Source organism: Anabrus simplex, chromosome 5, assembly GCF_040414725.1.
Source record: "Anabrus simplex isolate iqAnaSimp1 chromosome 5, ASM4041472v1, whole genome shotgun sequence".
Classification (NCBI taxonomy): Eukaryota; Metazoa; Arthropoda; class Insecta; order Orthoptera; family Tettigoniidae; genus Anabrus; species Anabrus simplex.
In genome coordinates, this window is record NC_090269.1 from 117,057,200 (window position 1) to 117,078,231 (window position 21,032).

The 21,032-nt window shown below is 43.7% G+C and overlaps 1 protein-coding gene across 1 annotated transcript in view; it reads left to right on the forward strand.

Moving 5' to 3' along the window:
• The window catches only part of Dscam4 (Down syndrome cell adhesion molecule 4), a 779,777-nt gene that overhangs the window by 365,764 nt on the left and 392,981 nt on the right, over window positions 1-21,032 (forward strand). Inside the window, exon 5 of the mRNA XM_068227782.1 lies at window positions 4,243-4,392. Coding sequence (XP_068083883.1) covers window positions 4,243-4,392 — 150 coding nt within the window. The remainder of the gene's footprint in view (window positions 1-4,242; window positions 4,393-21,032) is intronic.

Genomic DNA, 21,032 nt, shown 5'->3' on the forward strand with positions numbered 1-21,032 from the left:
GCCCCTAGATTGTGCATAAAGTACACAATATTGTTTTAATTGTATTAACTTACACCCATCGCTAGCATCTAAAACACTTGCCTAGAAAGTCGAAGTAGGGTTCATCGGCTAGAGGTCTGAATATTATGATAGTCACGACGCCTCAGTCATGAGGCAAAACGAAGAAGAAAAGAAAGTCGATATCCGTCCCCTACATGTTCTAGACGAGCTCACTTTTTATGTCCAAGGAAGCTGAATCGGTCCGCCTCTGTGGTGTAGTGGCTAGTGTCATTAGCTGCCACGCCTGCAGGCCCGGGTTCGATTCCCGGCTCTGCCACGAAGTTTGAAAAGTGGTACGAGGACTGGAACGGGGTCCACTCAGTCTCGGGAGGTCAACTGAATAGAGGTGGGTTCGATTCCCACCTCAGCCATCCTGGAAGTGGTTACTCACTTCTCCTCCAGGCAAATGCCAAAATGGTACCTAACTTAAGGCTACGGCCGCTTCCTTCCCTCTTCCTTGTCTATCCCTTCCAATCATCCCATCCCACCGCAAGGCCCCTGTTCAGCATAGCAGGTGAGGCCGCCTTGGCGAGCTACTGGTCATCCTCCCAGTTGTATCCCCAACCCAGAGTCTGAAGCTCCAGGACACTGCCCTTGAGGCGGTTAGAGGCGGGATCCCTCGCTGAGTCCGAGGGAAAAACCGACCCTGGAAGGTAAACAGAAGAAGAAGAAGAAGCTGGATCGATGTTAATAGGGCTTAGGGAAGCACTCCTTACACCAAACTACCGATATTTCAGCGTCTCTTAAAATCTGTAGCAATTGACGGGACACTTAACTTACGACATTAGCATTAGCATAGTTGATGATGAGTTGTGGAAACATAGCTGAAGTACTCATTTTACATTTAAAAGGACGCAAAGAAATACAGTTCTGGTGAAAAATTCAGTATTTCGATGTGTTGTAAGAATCGCTTAGCGCTTATTGTTAGGGTTAGTTTAGAAGCTATCCTTTCCAATCATCCCATCCCACCGCAAGGCCCCTGTTCAGCATAGCAGGTGAGGCCGCCTGGGCGAGGTACCGGGTGAGTTGGCCGTGCGGTTAGGGTCGCGCACCGGTGAGCTTGCATCCGGGAGACAGTGGGTTTAGCCGACAGCTGTGCGTGTGCGGCGGTTGAAGGCAACAACGACAGGTCTCCTTCTAGATCCGGTGAAAGATATGCAATGGAGTTTTTCATTAACTTCCCTCTACATGAACTGACGTAATAGTGTCGGTTTTGTCTCTGAAGCGCTCCCTTCGGACAGATAACCAGCACGCGTGTGATATTGCACTTGTTTATAAGACAATATACATGGTATCCTTGAAAAATGTTCCAATATTCACAGAGGCGGCATGACGCAACAAATGAACGGGAACAGGTTCCAATATTTACAGAAGCGGCAGCACTCAACAAATGAAGGAAAAAGGTTCCAATATTTACAGAGAAGGCGGCACGCAACAAGTGAAGGAAAAAAGGTTCCAATGTTTACAGAGGCGGCAACACGTAACAAATGAAGTAAAGAAGGTTCCAATATTTACAGAGGAGGCAGCACACAATAAATGAAGGGAAAAAGGTTCCAGTATTTACAGAGGAGCCGGCACTCAACAAATGAAGGATAAAACGTTTCCATAAACATTGGTCGTAAACGCAATATCCAGAGTTATGATCCTCTACCCCTACTATCAGTGATCACCATGTCTATGATCTGTTCTTCACAACATGCGCCAACCATTGCTATGCAGCCTTTCACACTACATCACATTGAATCATGCATTCAGTGGAACAACTCGGCCTGTTCCCGGACACAGACACTGAACACGCGTTCTCGTAGTGTATCAGCATCATTTATGGGGAAGCATACGCCGTGGTCCATACACATCCCCAAAGCCAAAAATCTGAAGGGTTAAGGCCAGGAGAACATGCGGGCCAAGGTATTGCCCCACCCCGATCAATCCATCGCTCATGTCAGGTGTCGCTTAACCCTACGATGAAAATGAGCCGGTGCTCCATCATAATAACACCATGATACAACACGTTAGTAGATTTACGACCAACGTTTAGGTAGAATAGTATTTCCGTCTTTTGTTGCATACGATCCTCCGAAAATTATTGATGATTGATAGTAGTGGTAACGGACCATAACTCCGAAGATATTGAGTTTACGACGAATGTTTATAGGACCTTTCTTTCATCGTTTGTTGCGTGTTGTCTCCGCTATAAATATTATAGGCCTAACCTACCTATTTCAAAGACACCCTGTATTTAAATCACTTAAGAATGCCTACTTTGTGGAGAAAAAGACATTGCATTACAGCCCTTGATTTTTTAACTTTCGGCAGAACTGAAAAACCTAAGTTATTTAAAAATCGCCTGCAACTAGGATTTTTTTTTTTTAAGTAATTGCATGGAGTCCCTATTGTCTTTGAGCTAATTCCTTCCTTTTATTTCCTTAATTATTAAGAAAAATACTCCGCGGAAATACGCACAAAATGTCGTTCGTTGCGACTAACCGACTCGTACAGCGCCACTGCAAGTATTTTCTGCGCACTTTTTATCGATAGATTTGTGTACTGGTTTGAGGAGTAAGGAGGGAGCAATTCCGGTTCCAGTAGTACTGCCAACTGAATGGAAATGAAATCAGAATTGAATCGATAATATGATCGATCGATATGAATTTTGCTAAACCTTTGTTATCTTAAGCCAACAACTGTGTCACACACACATTATATAAAATTATATAACATTTCTCGATGCGAATCTTATTCCTAGAGTGAATTCTATAGTTTGGCTTTGCTGCGTAAATAACAACAGTACTAGTACGTAAAGGGTACGCCAGATATCACACAGCGATATCATAGTTTGTGTTTCAAAGGTTGCCAGTACGAATCTCGAAGATTTCCGAGGTCGACCAATTCAGCACTAGGGTGTAAATCTATCCAGAAAAGGTACGCAGATAATAGTGGAGACTCGCACAGCAGCGTGCAGTATGTAATGTGATTAAGGGTAGCAGGGGTATAATTTTGCCAAGACCATGGACAGTGAGGTACGATTCACCCGCTTACCGCATGCATATGTCAGTCTGGAAGTGTCAATTAGTAAAGGTGTCTGTGTAGTTATATCTAATGTCTGTTACTTTGTTACTGTGTAGACAAATACTTCTTCTCCTTCTTTATGTGTTTACACTCCAGGGTCGGTTTTTCACTCGGACTCAGCGAGGGATCCCACCTCTACCGCTTCGAGGACAGCATCCTGGAGTGTGAGCCATTGGGTCGGGAGATACAACTGGGGAGAATGACCAGCACCTCGCCCAGGCGGCCTCACTTGTTATGCTGAACAGGGGCCTGGTGGCGGATGGGAAGATTGGAAAGGATAGGCAAGGAAGAGGAAATGAAACGGCCGTGGCCTTTGCCTGGAGCAAAAGTGGGAAACCACGGAAAACCACTTCCAGGATGGCTGAGGTGGGAATGGAACTCACCTCTACTCAGTTCCTCCCGAGGCTGAGTGGACCCCGTTCCAGCCCTCGTACCACTATTCAAATTTCGCGGCAGAGCCGGGAATCAAACACGGGCCTCTGCGGGTGGCAGCTAATCTCACTAACCACTACACCACAGAGGCGGACCCCGTCAAACTACCGCGATATTTTGTGTGTCATGGTGTAGTTTGAATATCCCACTATAACGTAACACACAAATGTTTTAAGGGATTTCCTGTCCAGCCAAGATCAGAGAATATTTGCTTTATGACCTCCTTCTGTGGTTCCACAGTATTGCGAGTTATAAAACGGGGATTTTTTTAATGGAAGCGCATTCTGTTGATCTGTAACAATTATAAATATTCTACAGATATCTGTGTTTCTTCACAACAAAACTAAAAGACTAAATGTATTGTTATTATTTATTTTCCTGACACATAATTTCTGAACGCATTGTGTAGACATTAGAAGAAAATTCCTGTCGCTTTCTAACACAGTGCTTACTTCGCTTATGGTTTTTGAAGTTTTAATCTGTTAAATAACCATATTAGCGTGTAGCCTATAAGTTACAGTATGTCGTTTCTAGCACGAAATAAATAAAAAGACCAGTTTGTGCGACTGTCGTCTATAACGACCATTAATTGGGGGGTCTCTTCGGAGTCATTATAACCGGTTATATACTTAAATCACTTGAGAGTGCTCATCATTAACAACTTCCACACCACAAGTAAAGAAACCAAATTTCTGTTTTCAGGTGGTAAATATGCGGTGCTCACCAGCGGCGACCTCTACATCTACAACGCTGGTCCAAGCGACGGCTACAAGAGCTACGCGTGCCGCACAGTTCACAGACTGACCGGGGAGGTACACGCCAGTACATACCCCGGCCGTATCATTATAACAGGTAAGATACCCTTTATTATACCCGGCAGTTCAGTGTGTCACTGTGTCTTGATGCATGCAGCATTTTAGCACAGATACAGCATTATGTAGCTTCTGCTGTAGTCTGTAACTTTCCGTTCTTAACCCACTCTATACAGGAAAGTATTCATAGTACGCGCACCATATTTGGCTGGAATAATGTCTACATTATGGGCTGCAGCGTTTGTATGGTTCACCGTCCGTGAAAGGCAGCGTTTATCAAGGGAACGTTCACATGTATGCCGATCTGAAGAGAAGCATATCAAGAAGGGTAGCAGACATATCCATGGAGATCCTTCGGGCAGCCATGCAGCAAGCTGTTCTGTGCTTTCACACTGCCATGGACAGTCTACTCCTCCTCCTTGTTCTTCTTCTTCCACCGCTTTTCCCACACCTGTAGGGTTTCGGGTGCGAACTGTGTCACACATGTGGATTTGGCCCTGTTTTACGGCCGGGTGCCCTTCCTGGCGCGAACCCTATGTGGAGCGATGGGTAATTACTATTGCGTGCTTCTGTGGTGGTTGGTAGTGTGGTGTGTTGTCTGAATCTAAAGAGGAGAGTGTTGGGTTAAACACATACACTCAGTCCCCGACCAAGAAGAATTAATCAGATGCGATTAAAATCTCCGACCTGACCGGGAGACGAACCCAGGGCACTCTGAACTCAAGGCCTCAACGCTCATCATTCAGGCAAGGAGTCGAGACTGTCCTGGACAGTGGCAGACGTCATTTCGAGCACACTTTGTTGTCCATAACAACCAGTCATATTGCATGATATGGTAACACAGTTTTTCATTGGACTTAAGGCCACTGTCGCTTCCTTCCTACTCCTAGCCATTTTTCCTCATCGCAACCCTTTAGACCTGTGTCGGTGCGACGTAAAACAAATCTTTAAAATATATATAAGACTTGATTACGCATTATTTCTCTTCCACATGTCCTTGGCAAGATGCTGATTAATTTTCGTGTTCACGCAACCACTGGATTTCCACGTAGGGAGAGTTAATTAAGTAGGGACAGTTTAATTACAAACACCCGGGACATAAAATTGCTGGGCGCTTGTGTACAAATGAGTTAGTTTTCATCCCATTCCTAGATACGTCTTATCAAGTTATGTCGGGACTAGTCCTTAGAGACAGCCAAGGTACCTTGCATCCATATTAACAGTGTACAGCAGCAGTGTTATCTGTATCGTATTAGTCCCGTAATGTGCCTCTGGACTCACAATAGGGAAACTGTGTTGTTGTCTCAGACGACTGTGGCCCCTCGTCTTGAAGCGCAGTCAAACCGCGACACTGAGCCTTTAGTCGCTGCACTTCTGGTCGGCAGTCGGACAAAATATTGGGATAGGGTAACCAATATTTTAGGATTCGGAACAAAAGTAAGGGAATAAAGAAAGAGGCAGAAAACCATAGATATTTCAAAATAATTAAAATTTCTTAAATAAAAATTAATGACGAAATGCCAAAGAAGAATCTGATAAGTGTTAAAAGAGAATCTACAAAATCGTGCATAATTTGCTTTAAGAGATTACAAGAAATAATTAAAGTTGTTGAACTGACAAAGGTACAAAATATTAACAGAGGTACCTAGTTTGAACTCCAGGAGCCACCGATTATCACAAAGGAATTTTAAAGAAGGGTAAGACCGAAGTCTAATGAAGATAGGAAGCAACTTAAAGTTGTAAAAGGATATGTTACATATGACGAACACATAGGCTGAGTTAACTTGAGATAAAGACACAGCCTTGATATGTTGCTAAATTTCTTTCTTTCTTTCTTTCTTTCTTTCTTTCTTTCTTTCTTTCTTTCTTTCATAATCTGTTTACCTTCCAGAGTTTGTTTTTCCTCGGACTCAACGAGGGATCCCAACTCTACCACCTCAAGGGCAGTGTCCTGGAGCGTGAGACATTGAGTCGGGGGATACAACTGGGGAGAATGACTAGTACCTAGCCCAGGTGACCTCACCTACTATGCTGAACAGGGGCCTTGTGGGGGAGGGGGAATGAGGATATTGAAAGGGATAGACAAGGACGAGGGAAGGAGGCGGCCGTGGCCTTAAGTTTGGTACCATCCCAGCATTTGCCTGGAGGAGAAGTAGGAAACTACGGAAAACCACTTCGAGGATGGCTGAGGTCTACTCATCTGACTTCCCGAGGCTGAGTGGACCCCGTTCCAGTCCTCGTACCACTCTTCAAATTTCGTGGGAGAGCCGGAAATCGAAACTGGGCCTCCGGGGGTGGCAGCTAATCACACTAACCACTACACTACACAGGCGGACTTTGCTAAATTTACTACGAAAAAAGAGGACATGTGAGTTTTTGTTTGTTTTTTGCTTTTTACAATCTACACAAATAGGTCTAATGGCGACGATGGGATAGGAAATTGCTAGGAGTTGAAAGGAAGCAACCGTGACTTTAATCAAGGTATGGCCCCCAGCATTTTCCTGATGTGAAAATGGGAAATCACGTAAAACGATCTTCAGGGCTGCCGACAGTGGGGTTCGAGCCCACAATCTCCCGAATGCAAGCTGATAGCTACGTGACCCAAACCGCACAGCCACCTTTTCGGTGACATCTGTTCCAAAACGCTGTAAAAATGGCTAAGTGCCATGACTGTGATCTAGAATGTAAATTTGACAACAATATCAATCCTAACTAATAACAAGTGAAGCTTCTATAGATAAAGGCTTTACATTAAATATGTATGAAATGCATAATTTCCGATAACAAAGGGGGAGAGCTTAAATTCTCAACGGCTGTTCCATAAGCATGACACTTATTTCCTGTATCTCTTAAGTGGAGCATACGGCATCAATGAACTTCCGCCACCGGACTATGTTCTGCGCCATCGTCCTGATCTCTGTCCAGGTCTTCCCTCCTTTCTCCATCCATTCTGCTATTACACTCCTCCTCCATGTGTTCCTTGGTCTGCCTCTTCTCCTGCTACCTTGTGGGTTCCATTCCAGGGCTTGCCTTGCTATGTTGTCTTTATGTCACCGTAATGTATGCCCAATCCACTTCTATTTCCTACGACGCATCTCAATATCAATGGGTGTTTGATGGGGTTTTTCCATAGTTCTTCATTGGAGATTACTTGTGGCCACCATATCCTCAGGATATTCCTCAAACTTCTGTTCACAAATGTTTGAAGTCTGCTAATCAGTTGTTTGTTAGTCTTCCATGTTTCACACCCATAGAGCAGTACTGACTTGACATTTGTATTGAAGATGCGTAGTTTGGTATAGGTGTTAAGTTCCCTTGATTTCCAGATTGGTCTCAGCATTGCAAATTCTCCTTTAGCCTTATTTATTCTATTTCCTATATCCTCTATAGTTCCTCCCTCAGCAGTGACTATACTTCCCAGGTAGCAAAACTGATTGACTTGCTCGATCTCTTGGTTTCCTAAAAATAATAGTGCCTTGTTTCGGTTATTATAACGCATCTCCTTGGTTTTCTTTCCATTTATCTTCAATCCCACGTTTGATGCTTCGGTTTTTAAATCATTCAGCTTCGCTTCCATATCCTTAAAACTGTTGGATAGCAAACACAAGTCATCCGCAAAGTCCAAGTCCTCCAACCTGCCTGTCAGTCCCCATTGAATTCCTCTTCGGCGATTCATTGCCTTCTTCATCATAAGATCCAGCACCATCAGAAATAGTATAGGTAACAGCAAACATCTTGCTTAACTCCTGTGTTTACTGGGATGGGCTCAGACAACATCCCCTGATGTAAAACTTGGCATGTGTAATTCTCATACATTTCTTGGGTTATCTTTATAATTTTCTTTGGAATCCCAAACTCTTTCATGGCTTTCCAAATATTCTTCTTCATTACACTATCAAATGCCTTTTCAAAGTATACAAATAGCAGATATAGTGACGACTGCAGCTCCGTGGATTGTTCTATAATTATGCGCAGTATGTTGATATGGTCTGTACAGGAGTAACCTTCTCTAAATCCTGCTTGTACTTTCCTCAACATTGAGTTAACTCACTTTTTGATCCTTTTTAAAATTACTCGTGAGAGTAACTTACTTGGTATCGAAAGGAGGGTAATCCCTCTCCAGTTATCGCATTCTAATAAATCTCCTTTCTTCGGAAGCTTAATCGACAGTCCTTTTTTCCAATCTGTGGGGATCTTCTCTTCTTCCCAAATCTTCTTGAAAAGTGGGAACAGAATCTCGACTGAAGTACCCACATCCACTTTCAAAGATATTGTCCATACCTGCCGCTTTGCCATTCTTTAGTTGTTTAATGGCCCTTTGGATCTCTGTTCTTGATGGCGGTTCTGTACTGATAGCAACATCTTCCTGCTCTTCTACGGTTATCACCTCTGTCTCTTCTTCCTCGATTGTTTCACGATTCAAGATCTCCAGAAAGTGTTCTCTCCATCTTTCTAGCTGTTCTTTTTGTGTGGACAATAATCTTTGGCTTTCATTGGCTTGTCAGATCTAGAAAACTTCCCTGTTAGTCTCTTGGTAATGTGGTAAAGGGTCTTACTATCATTGTTTTGTGCTGCCGTCTCAGCTTGTGTTGCAAGATTATTGATAAATGCTCGTTTGTCACGTCGAAATATCCTCTTCACTATTTTGTTGAGTTCATTAAAGTCAGTTCTAGCTTGTGCTTTCTCTTCTTGTGTTCTTGCGGTATTGAGTCTTTTCTTACATTCTTTCCTTTGATTCACGGCTTCCCATGTCTCAGAAGTAATCCATTCCTCTCTTCCTCTTTCCCTTTTGCCTAAGACCTTTTCATGCTCTTCCAATTATGTTCGATATCCTGACCTTCTTCCTCTCTTAGCTGTTGGAATCGGTTACTCAATTCTAGTGAAAAATATTGTTGCAACTACTTATCCGTCAGTTTATCCCAGTTATACTTTATCCTCCTCTTCTGATGTATATACCTAGTACTTGCAATCTTCAGTCGGAGCATAGCTACTACAAAGTGATGGTCACTTCCCACAACTGCCCCCCTCTTGTTCCTCACATCCAAAAGGGAGGTTCGCCATGTCTTGCTGATAGTGAAATGGTCGATCTGATTCTCCGTTCTATGGTCAGGGGAAACCCACGTCACTTTATGGCAATTCTTATGAGGGAAGATAGTGCCTCCTATCACCAACCTGTGATTACTACAAAATTCAATAAGTCTTTCACCATTCTCATTTATATTACCTATACCATGTTTTCCCATTATATTTTCTACTCCTTGGTTATCATTGCCAGCTTTCGCATTCAGGTCTACCATCACGACCATAATATCCCTTTTCTTTGCCTTTAACAGAGTTCGATGTAGCTGACCATAAAATAGCTCTTTTTCTTCTTCTTTTCCTGCCTCTGTTGGTGCATAACACTGCATCACTGTAATTGGTCTAACTCTTGATGCAAATCGAGCTACTACAATCCTTTCTGAGACTGGGTACCATTCTATCAAACTCTTCCTTGTCTTTTGAGTGATCAGTAATCCAACACCCCCTCTATGTTCTTCTTGTCTTCCTGAATACAGCGTTCCATAAGGATGCTTCTCAGAAATTAAATTATAAGTCTAAAAACGTCCACTTCATGGGTAGGCCACCAATTGAAATATCTTCATGTTAAATTCGTGACAAGTCTGAAGAGACCAAAGCTTCGGCGAAAGGTTTTGAGGTGTGCTGCATGATGAGCCGGCGCAGGTCCTTTCTTGCAGCAAAAACTGGAGCGAAAACTGCAACTGCAACTGCTGGGTTCTGGAGAGAAGGCGAGTCCTTCTATGTGGAGAAGTCGGGGTGGAGTGCACAAAAAATTCAGCAGGGCTGAAAGCATCTAAAACCTCAAATTACACGACGGAAGTAGGAATGAATTTACAAAATTTTTAAAAATTAAAGACCCTAAAAGATATCAATATGAAAATTTAAATAATCATGAGGAAGAACATAAATAAAATTAAACTACATAGCCAATCAGAAAGCAAAAATGCAGAGGAAAACCGCGGAGGGATACATTACGTCACCCGCTACTTTTTTTCTTCAGTCTGCTTTACGTCGTACCGACACAAATATGCATATGGCGACGAAGGGACAGGAAAGGACTAGGAGTGGAAAAAAAAGCGATCGTGACCTTAATAAGGTACATCCCCAGCATTTGCCTGGTGTGAAAAACGCGAAACCAAGGAAAACCTCATCCGGTACCAACTGTGGACGAAGTTGCCGTTGACGTGAACAGTACGACGCGTTATATAGCAACCAATGAAAAAATTACAGGTTTTTTTAAGACAAAGAAGGAAGACACATTTGTTAAGTACACTGTACGACACTAAACAGTAAACCGCGGACATGACTGCATGCGTCTACAGATGATTTATAATATGTTATCTAGGAATTAATAAGGCAAAATGAACTAGAAAAGCTCAAGGAAGGCGTAGCACAAAAATACAGACAAAGTAATATTAAGAATTTCAGCCATACATCGAAAGGTACCATGATATAATTTTATTCAATTTTTAGTCAATCTAAAGAGTAAAAACGTTTGTAGAATCGGTCAAAAACATAACCTAGGCTTGTAAAAATAAACTTCCAATATTTTCGTGCGAAAACACGAACAGCTGCCTTAATAATTGATGCCGAGTCGATATTGTGAAGACTTGGGTTCGGTTTTATACCAGGAAGTAGCGAAATTTAAAGATGATTGTTGCACTCCGAGAGAGGCATCTCACCGTAGAGTACTAGAACAGATGAGCACCGGGTTAATTCCTGGCAGCAAAGAATACTAATAGTAATGTTATTTGTTTTACGTCCCACTAACTACTTTTTAAGGTCTTCGGAGACGCCGAGGTGCCGGAATTTAGTCCCGCAGGAGTTATTTAACGTGCCAGTAAATCTGGGAGCAAAGAAGGCTGGGCATAGAACAAACTGGTAACTTTCCAGATTACGAAAGAGTAAGGAAATTTGGAGAGAAAGAAGAAGAAGAAGAAGAAGAAAACCTACAACCTGTTTTCCAGTCAGTGACCGGGACAAGAATGGAATGAATGAAACCCCCATCTTGCGGCGAGGATAGGAATTATGCCGCCTGCCGAAGAGCTGTAGCCAAAGTTGTAATGAGATCAAGAGTGAAGTCGGCGTTCTAATTCATCCTCAAGACGATATATGATATTCCTGAACCTTTCTGTCCAAGAAACCATTGCGGCACCAACTTTGCATCACAGCGGGAAGGACTGTCGTACTAATACAACAATAAACTTTATTATTTCTGAAATCATCTTCTGATACCGAACGAGCAGGCCGTGCTGTTAGGGTCGCGCAGCTGTGGCCTTACACTCGGGAGAGATTGGGTTCGAAACCCACTTTCGGTAGCCCTGAAGATGGTTTCCTATGTTTTCCCATTTTCACGCCTACCAAACTACGTTTATGGTTTTCGGAGATGCCTGTGTGTCGGAGGCAGCCCTGAAGATGGTTTTCCATTTTTTCCCATTTTCACACCAAGCAAACTACGTTTATGGTTTTCGGAGATGCCTGTGTGTCGGAGGTTTGTCCTTTGGGAGTTTTTTTAGGTGCCAGTAAGTCTTCCCACACAAGGCGGACGTATTCGAGAACCTTCAAATATCACTGGCTGTGCCTTAATTAAGACCACAGCCCTTCCTCCCCACTCATAGACCATTCTTATTCCATCGTCGCCAAAGCACCCATCTGTGTCGGTGCGATGTAAAGTCAATGTTAAAAATTGCATCGTTGGTCTTTACATCATATTGGGCGTAATTAACTTTTACAGGACAATTAATAGCACTGAGGAATCCATGGATAATTTTCATTCCATGAGCTGACGATCTTCAAAATTTCATCAATGCTCTGCAGTCCCTGTCCGCCTTTTCGGCGAAGGTATTGTAGTGGATTTACCTTCAGGCTTCCTCGTCCTAGTCTCATCAACAGTCGACATGAGGAACTTGAGAAAACTGAATGTCCCTGACAGATTTCTTTACTGATGAACAAAATACTCAGATGGTCGAACGCTGACCTTCTGATCTCAAATTGTCTGGTTCGTTCCCGCATCAGTCCAGTGATATTTGAAGGTGCTCGAATACATCCGCCTCATGTGGGAATACTTACTGGCACCTAAAAGAACTCCCACAGGACAAACCTCTGACACAGAGGCGTCTCCGAAAATCATAAACGTAGTTAGTATGACGCGCTACGACTATGGAGCCAAGGTCTATATCGTGGAGATGCGTGGGTTCGAACCCTCACCGTTGCCTGTCCAGAGAATCTTTCTGTGTGGTTTCCTATTTCCACTTCCAGGAATATGCCTGGACAGTTCCTATTCATAGGCCACAGCTGATTTCTCCCAACTCCTTATACAATTTATTTCCCCATCATTCACCTCATCTTCTCCGTGGGCAAATTATTAGCGTGCTGGCCTTTGGTAACAGGGGCCGATGACTTTCGATGTTAGGCCTCTTTAAACAACAAGCATCATCATCTTTGGTAACAGGGGTGTCGGGTTCGATTTCCGAAAGGGTCCGGATTTTAACCATAATTGGTTAATTTCGCTGTCACTCATCCTCATCACGACGTGCAGGTCGCCTAAGGGAGTCAAAATACCTGCATCTGGCGAGCCGAACATGTCCTCGGACATTCCCGGCACTAAAAGCCATACGCCATTTCATTTCACCTCATCTTCATTAGCCCCTCAACCGTGGCTGGCGTCAGAAAAGGCATCCAGCCGTAAAAAACATGGCGTATAAACCCATCTCACCTCATCCCCGATCCCATATCAAGAGATGGAATTGAGGGGCGGACATATTGATGAGGCAACCAATGACTCTTCTATATTCGAACTCACAGAGCTCTCCTGACCTATCCATTCTCCCGATAGTTCTTCTTATAAACGAACAACGCACATTGCACTCTGCGTTCTTTTATACTGTTCAGTGTGACTTTGGCGACTATTTTACGTCAGTTTACTTTTGCTCACGATTGCCCGGATACTTTTCATTAAGTAGTGTATATATCAAATAGATTTGGCCTTAATTAAGGTAAAACCTGGTGTGAAATTGGGAAAGCACATAACATTATCTTCAGGTCTGCCGACAGGGGCACTTCCAGAGGTACACATGACCCTGAGGTTCACTCAGTCTACACCAAAATTGAGTAGTAGGTTAAATTCTGGGGGCAAAGGTGGACGGATTTAGAGCTAACCACTATACTCCACCAAGTGCCAAGATTACCGGTAGTGGAAGCCTTCACATTGCACCCCACTTAATGCCTCCATAACCTGTGCGTAGATGACTTTACTTTATTTTCTCCGACAGTGGGGTTCGAATCAATTATCTCCCGAATACAAGTTAACAGCTACACACAGCTCGAATCAACAGCCAACTCGCTCGAAGGAGCGAATCCGTGTTCTGAATCATCCTAAATGTGATCTGGTACATAAGTTTTCGTTGCTTATGTTACGGTATTCACATAATCTCGTACAGTCAGAGAATACTAATAACTTCCAAAATGGGAACAAAATATTACTGGGTGTGTATATCCACGCAGTAATCCACCATAGTGTCATGTGGCTCATTATTCCATATGCAGCCATTAGGAATAGTTTGGAAATCCGATACATAATTACACAGCTATATTACAGTATATTATGTACTGAACACAATACGTGCTCTCTGTTGCTCCGCCTGCAGGTTTGCTTGAATACAATGCCTTATATTTCATTGGTGTTTTAGTATTGGCGCCTGAAATTGATAACATGATAGAGACTCTGAATTAGGAACTGTGCTTTGCTTCCTCTGATAACATACTGATACTGCTAATTATACCACTCTTTTAAGTAAAACAGAGTAGAATGTAAATCGATTTCTGATAGAAATGCGAGTATATACAGGGCGCCAGGAAATGTTATCCGCAGCACCTACGTACTGCTGCGCGAGGTGGCATCAGCAGATGAGTTGGCAGCAGGGCTGCTGACGATTGTATCAAAACAAAACAAACAACAAACAGTAACCTTTGTAGTCACCACAGCAATTCATAACAGATGCTGGAAGTGTTGTCCTACACATATTGTCGAAGACTTTCACTAAAGTTCCTTGCATAGCGGACTGCACGTACTTAATGATATTCACTTTAAGTTCATCAACTTTTTCGTCCGTTAAAAGCGTAGGCCTGCCTGTTCTCGGCACATCGTAAACTGAGCCGGTCACACGAAATTTACTTATCAAATCCTGAACGGTATCCCGGTTTGGACACTTTGAATAAGGAAACCGCGATTGAAATTTTAGTTTTACATTTTCTGTAAACCGATCGCCTTCACGAAACACGTAGTCCACCTAAAAGGCTCTCTCTTCAGTAGTAAACATTACCGCTTGTATCCTGTTGCATTATTCCAATAATCTATCAGAACGCTCGCTTAATGCAATGCACGCTGACGATTTCGACAGCCACAGCTGTGGTGGCCTTCCCTACACTGCTATCATGTTGACCTTGGCCTGTCGGCGAGTGAGCGGGACAGAAACACCGTGCTGCCAACTAAACTGCTGATGCTCCCTTACGCAGCAGCATGTAGGCACTGCGGAGAATATTTCCTGGCGCCCGTTACAATGTGTAGCAAAAATTTCAGGACCTTAGTGCCTGCTCTATGTTCATCGACTGGAACTGAACCGGGTGGGTAACATAAAACTTGCTCGGAAAATATTACAATAGGACTGACGCGGGATTGTCCCTTGTTAATGAACATCACAGAAGATTATGGAAATAGCCTCGTCCGAGAAAATAAAGAACTGAGGATCCAGAAGTTCTGACTCCACTTCACTCAGAAACCATCGGTAGTACTCAACACGTGAATGCTTAAACGCATGCACGACAGTAAATTTGTAAGAATGCAGATACAGGTCCTTTTTGATGATGTTTCGACAAGACGATGTCTTAATTCCCACTTGCACGGATAAAAGGTGTTGAGATTTCGTCGGACTTCGTTCCAGGCTTTCCTTCCCGATGGCTGGAATGGTGGAATCTCGAAGCAACCTGTGATTTGCAGACGACAGTCCTCTCGTAGCTGGAAGTGAAGAGGAAGTCACTGACCTGTTTACAAGAGTAAAGAATATTAGCCTACACTATGGTCTAGAGATAAACATGAAAAAGACAAAACTAATGGTAGTTGATCGGCAAGGTCAACTCGAACTTACAGGATGTGTAAAGGACCCGGAGATAGTATAGGAATTTGTATACCTTGGGTCAGTCATCAATGACACGGGAAGCTGTGAAATAGAGATCAAAATACGAATTGTTCTAGGTCGTGCTGCAAAGGTTAAACTCACTAAAATCTAGCAGAATTGGGCAATATCAATAATAATAATAATAATAATAATAATAATAATAATAATAATAATAATAATAATAATGTTATTTGCTTTACGCCCCACTAACTACTTTGTACGGTTTTCGGAGACAGCAAGGTGCCGGAATTTAGTCCCGCAGGAGTTCTTTTCCGTGCAAGTATATTCCCTAAATTAATCTGATAAATGTGGTGTAATGGTTAGTGTGAATAGCTGCCGCCCCCGGAGCCCGGGTTCGATTCCCGGCTCTGCCACGAAATTTGAAAAGTGGTACGAGGGCTGGAACGGGGTCCACTCAGCCTCGTGAGGTCAACTGAGTAGAGTTGGGTTCGATTCCCACCTCAGCCATCTTGGAAGTGGTTTTCCGTGGTTTCCCACTTCTCCTCCAGGAAAATGCCGGGATGGTACCTAACTTAAGGCCACGACCGCTTCCATCCCTCTTCCTTGTCTATCTCTTCCAATATCCCCATCCCTCAACAAGGCCCCTGTTCCGCATAGGAGGTGAGGCCGCCTGGGCGAGGTACTGGTCATCCTCCCCAGTTGTATCCCCCGACCCAATGACTCACGCTCCAGGACACTGCCCTTGTGGCGGTAGAGGTGGTATCTCTCGCTGAGTCCGGGGAAAAACCATACCCTGGAGGGTAAGCAGATTAAGAAAGAAAGAAAGAAAGAAAGAAAGAAAGAAAGAAAGAAAGAAAGAGAAATGTGTATATTCAAAAGTGATCCTAGAGATTCGCTACGGTAACGTTTTTCAGTGTGTAATTGTGACCATCGCGTTCCTCACAATAAATCCATTTTATTTCTCTCTGTTTAACCGTCGTAATTCATTAATTCACGAAAATCTATTACAACTAGTTGAAGATTTCGTGTCGTGCATTCAGCCAGAATCTGACGTAATCGGAGTTTTATATGCCAACTGGGAGCGATTCGTGACTTGAAAAAGCGTCCATGGTAACAGTACTACGATTCTGGAGGCAGACATTCTGAATAACGTAATGAGAGTGAGGTTTATTCTTCATCTCTGAAACAAATTGGTAGGAAGATTGAATCATTTTGCGGTTTGTATTTCTGTATATATTTGCATTTCATAAAATTACGCCGGTTTATTTTAAAATCATTCTATGCAGGCATTCTCCCTCTCCTAAAAATGTACAGATTGATGGAACTCCTGTTGCGTAAGATCACTCGTGAAATGAAAATCCACAGCCTGTTTCCAGTCATTCGAGCGGATCAGGAACGGAATGAATGAAGCCCCCATCTAGCGGCGGGGATAGGAATTGTGCCGGCTGCCGAAGCCTGTCGCACTCCTCTGGGGCAATGGTTAATGAATGACAGATGAAATGAAATGTTGATGGAGAGTGTTGCTGGAATGAAGGATGACAGGGAAAACCGGAGTACCCGGAGAAAAAACTGTCCCGCCTCCACTTTGTCCAGCACAAGTCTCACATGGAATAACCGGGATTTGAACCACGGAACCCGGCGTGCTGCCGCCTGAGCTACGAAGGGACTTCTTCGGTGAAACCTCGCAGGAGCGTCGGGGGGAATTTGTCTGTCTTGTTGATGATCTCCCTGTTCGGCGTTTGTATCTGAGAGAAGCAAAGCAAAGTCACCTCCGTACAGGCCACGAAGGCCCTTGGAGGAGTGGAAGGTAAAGGCTTCCACCATTGTTAACCTCGGCACTTGATGCGGTAGAGTGGTTAGCTCTACGCCCGGCCGCCTTTGCCCCCAGGAATTTTTTTTTTTTTTTTTTTTGCTAGGGGCTTTACGTCGCACCGACACAGATAGGTCTTATGGCGACGATGGGATAGGAAAGGCCTAGGAGTTGGAAGGAAGCGGCCGTGGCCTTAATTAAGGTACAGCCCCAGCATTTGCCTGGTGTGAAAATGGGAAACCACGGAAAACCATCTTCAGGGCTGCCGATAGTGGGATTCGAACCTACTATCTCCCGGATGCAAGCTCACAGCCGCGCGCCTCTACGCGCACGGCCAACTCGCCCGGTCCCCCAGGAATTAACCTGGTACTCATTTTTGGTGTAGGCTGAGTGAGCCTCAGGGCCATATGCACCTCCGGAAGTGGAAATCTCGTTTCTTAAATTTTACGACTTCCTGACGGGGATTCGAACCCATCTTTCCGGGCGAACCGAGCACGCCTTTACCGCCTGTACCAGGCAGCCCCGGTATCTGAGAGAACGTGATTCAGAATTAATTTTCTCCCGTTGTAGAATTGTTTATTTTTTATGAGGAGGATTGATTGGAGGCTTAAATGAAATCATTTTGAAATTATAGAATTTATTTCGTTGGGCGAGGTCGTCTGTGGACCCACTTGTGCTTTAGGATCCGTCCTTTCAGACTCATTGGTCATGGCTTACACGTGTATCACCAAGTAAAATAAGACACAGTAACAATCCATAACGATGTCTGTAATCCATAGGTGGTTTTAATATGCCACCGTGTGTATATCACAATATACTAATAAGTTTCTGAGAATTTTGTGTGATTTTAGCTTCCCCAAAGTAAATATATGAGAGAGACACCTGAAGCAACACGGTGCTATGAAAATAATATTGGCGTCCTTACCAGAGAGAATTCTTGGAAACTGCTGACGTAAGCGGCACTCTTCCTTCCTCGAAGTGTTATAGCCGAACTAAATTCTCCTGTTTAATCTTAGCGTAATATACTAACACAGAAGCCACAAAACTCTTCTCTAAATTGAAGGGACTGGTAGAATGTGGCCCCCTTAGTAAGAAAATATTTTCACCCACCACTGCAAGTTAATAAGCTTCGAAATTTATTTTAAACCCTTCTAGCACTTTCCTCCTCGGAAAAGAGGATCAACTCACAACAAAATTTAATTTGGGGTTTGGAGTTTATTTTAACCTCCCCCATCCCAACCCCACGCGATCCTTCAACATCCTCATAGAGGAGGGTGAAGTTAACATATTAAAATATTCCTGACTTTAGAAAGAGACGAGTTTCAAGAGTTTCACACATCACTTTATCAGAAAGAAAATGTTTCAGTTTCCACCCATTGAGACTGAGTGCAGAATTTATCTCTATGCTTACGTTTCTAGTTCACCTGAGATCTTAAATGCTGGGAGTATAATTATGTCGCTGTTATGTCACCCGCTTTTCCTCGCTTCCCTGAACAGTCAAATAACTTGTTCGCTGGCCAGTAATGTGTGTAAGGAATTAGATCAAGATATAGTTTCGTTTTACAGAGATTTGTAGTAATTCACTGCGCGGTGGAGGGGGGAGTGTTTAATGAAGGTGTACTTGGGTCACTTGAATACGTCTTGCGACGCCGAAAACTTTCGATGTGTTAGCTCGACGTACTAGCAAAAAGAAACTTCGAGACGTATATGAAAGGCTCTACACGGTACCTTGGGACGAACTACTGCTCATCCTTCCACCTGCAATGTTAGTACTAGTATCAAACATTACCTGATGCTGGTAGATGGCTAAAGAAGTATATCATCTTCTTCTTGTTTTTCATCTTCTACCACTTTTCCTATATCTGTTGGGTCGCGCGTGCGAACTGCTTCACATATGTGGATTTGGCCCTGTTTTACAGCCGTATGCCCTTCCTGACGCCAACTCTATTTGGTGGGATGTAATCACTAGTTCGTGTTTCTGTACTGGTTGGTATTGTAGTGTGTTGTCTGAATATGAAGAGGAAAGTGTTGGGACAAACACAAACACCCAGTCCCCTGTCAAAAGAATTAATCAGACGTGGCCGGGAATCGAACCCGGCACCCTCTGAACCGAAGGCCTCAATGCTGATCTTTCAGCCAATAAGTCGGACATAAAGAGGTATATATGTTAAATTTAATTATAAAATGTTTCTAGGAGTTTAAGTGAAGTAACAAATGCATGGCATTCCTTATGAATCTGGAAAGCATCTTAAAATTCTGAACATTGCAATATAGCTTAGTGTCTCACGAGCTTCATTGAATTTAAAAAATATATAATTACAATTGGAATTTAAGTAGTTCTCAAAATAGCCGGCGGGCCGCGGCAAAGTGATACAACCGTCCGCGAGATGAAAACTGTTGTATACAAGGAACTTGGTATACAGTGACACAACATAAAGTTTATTGTTTCAATGACTTGATACAACATATATATATAAGAAATAAAACTGAATTCTTCTTGAAACTTGTTTGAATGCACGCAGTTAATGTTGAAATTAAATCTTAAATTGAATGTCTGTTAAATATGTATAAATATACAATACGAGGGTTCTATATACACTTACTTCTATCTTGAGGAGATAGTCTGTTTCACTAATAAATTGTCCTGATAATCGAAAACTATCTTCTGTGAAATTACAAGCGTAACTTGTAGAGAGAGGCAGAATGCTGGTACTGGGTCTATACTTGCAAGGAACTTACATTAATTTATTCAAATAGCAGAATGCTAAGGTGGGCGTCGGAGCACTGGTGAGGACTAAAGGGAGTAGCAGAATGCTATACTCGGGGCTCGACGTGGCTACGGGGATCAGGATAATGAGGTAATGCTCAGAGGTGAAACCTCATGGCCAGCAATTTGTCCACCTGTTCAAAACACGTTTTCAAGAGGAATGCCTCCGTGTCTGACTTGCGGTGTGTTCTGGTCGTCGAACATTGGGATAGTCCTGGAGAGGCTCGGAACGAAGCTCCTTATATATCGCTGGCTGACGTCATCGGTGAGCGTGCCAGGCGCAGTGAGGACACCTCGTAGCTGCTAGAAACTTCGGGGCTGCGGCGGGTTGCGGAGCTTGTAGGCGCAGAGCTTGCGATGCGGAGGACACACACAACACCCTCCCCTCCTAATTACGCCGGTACGGTGCGAAGCGGCGACGGCGCTGGCGGCGGCAGCGATGCTGGGCTGGAGAATCGGCCGGGTCAGTTGTGTTGTCCGGAGCCTGGGCTGCGCGAAGGAGCGTAGAATTGTCCTGAAAAGAACCCATGGTGATTAAATGGTCCACAGCTCGTTCTGCAATAGATTTGTTAGGCAGGACAAGTGAATTAACAGAAGGAGATGGACGATAGCGGAGGCGAATCTGGTCTTGGTGGCGCCAGATGCGTTTCTCTGCGGTCTGGATGTCGTAGAGACGATGGCCCAAGGTAGGCAGATGATACCAGGTATCCAGGGAGGATTGGACTTGAAAGTCCGGACATAGACCTTGTCGGTGGCGGCAGATTGGTTTCTCTGCGGTCTGGATGTCGTAGAAACGATGGCCCAAGGTAGGCAGATGATACCAGGTATCCAGGGAGGATTGGACTTGAAAGTCCAGACATAGACCTTGTCGTGAACGTTGAACTTAGGCTGTGAGCGCTGCGGCTGGGCAG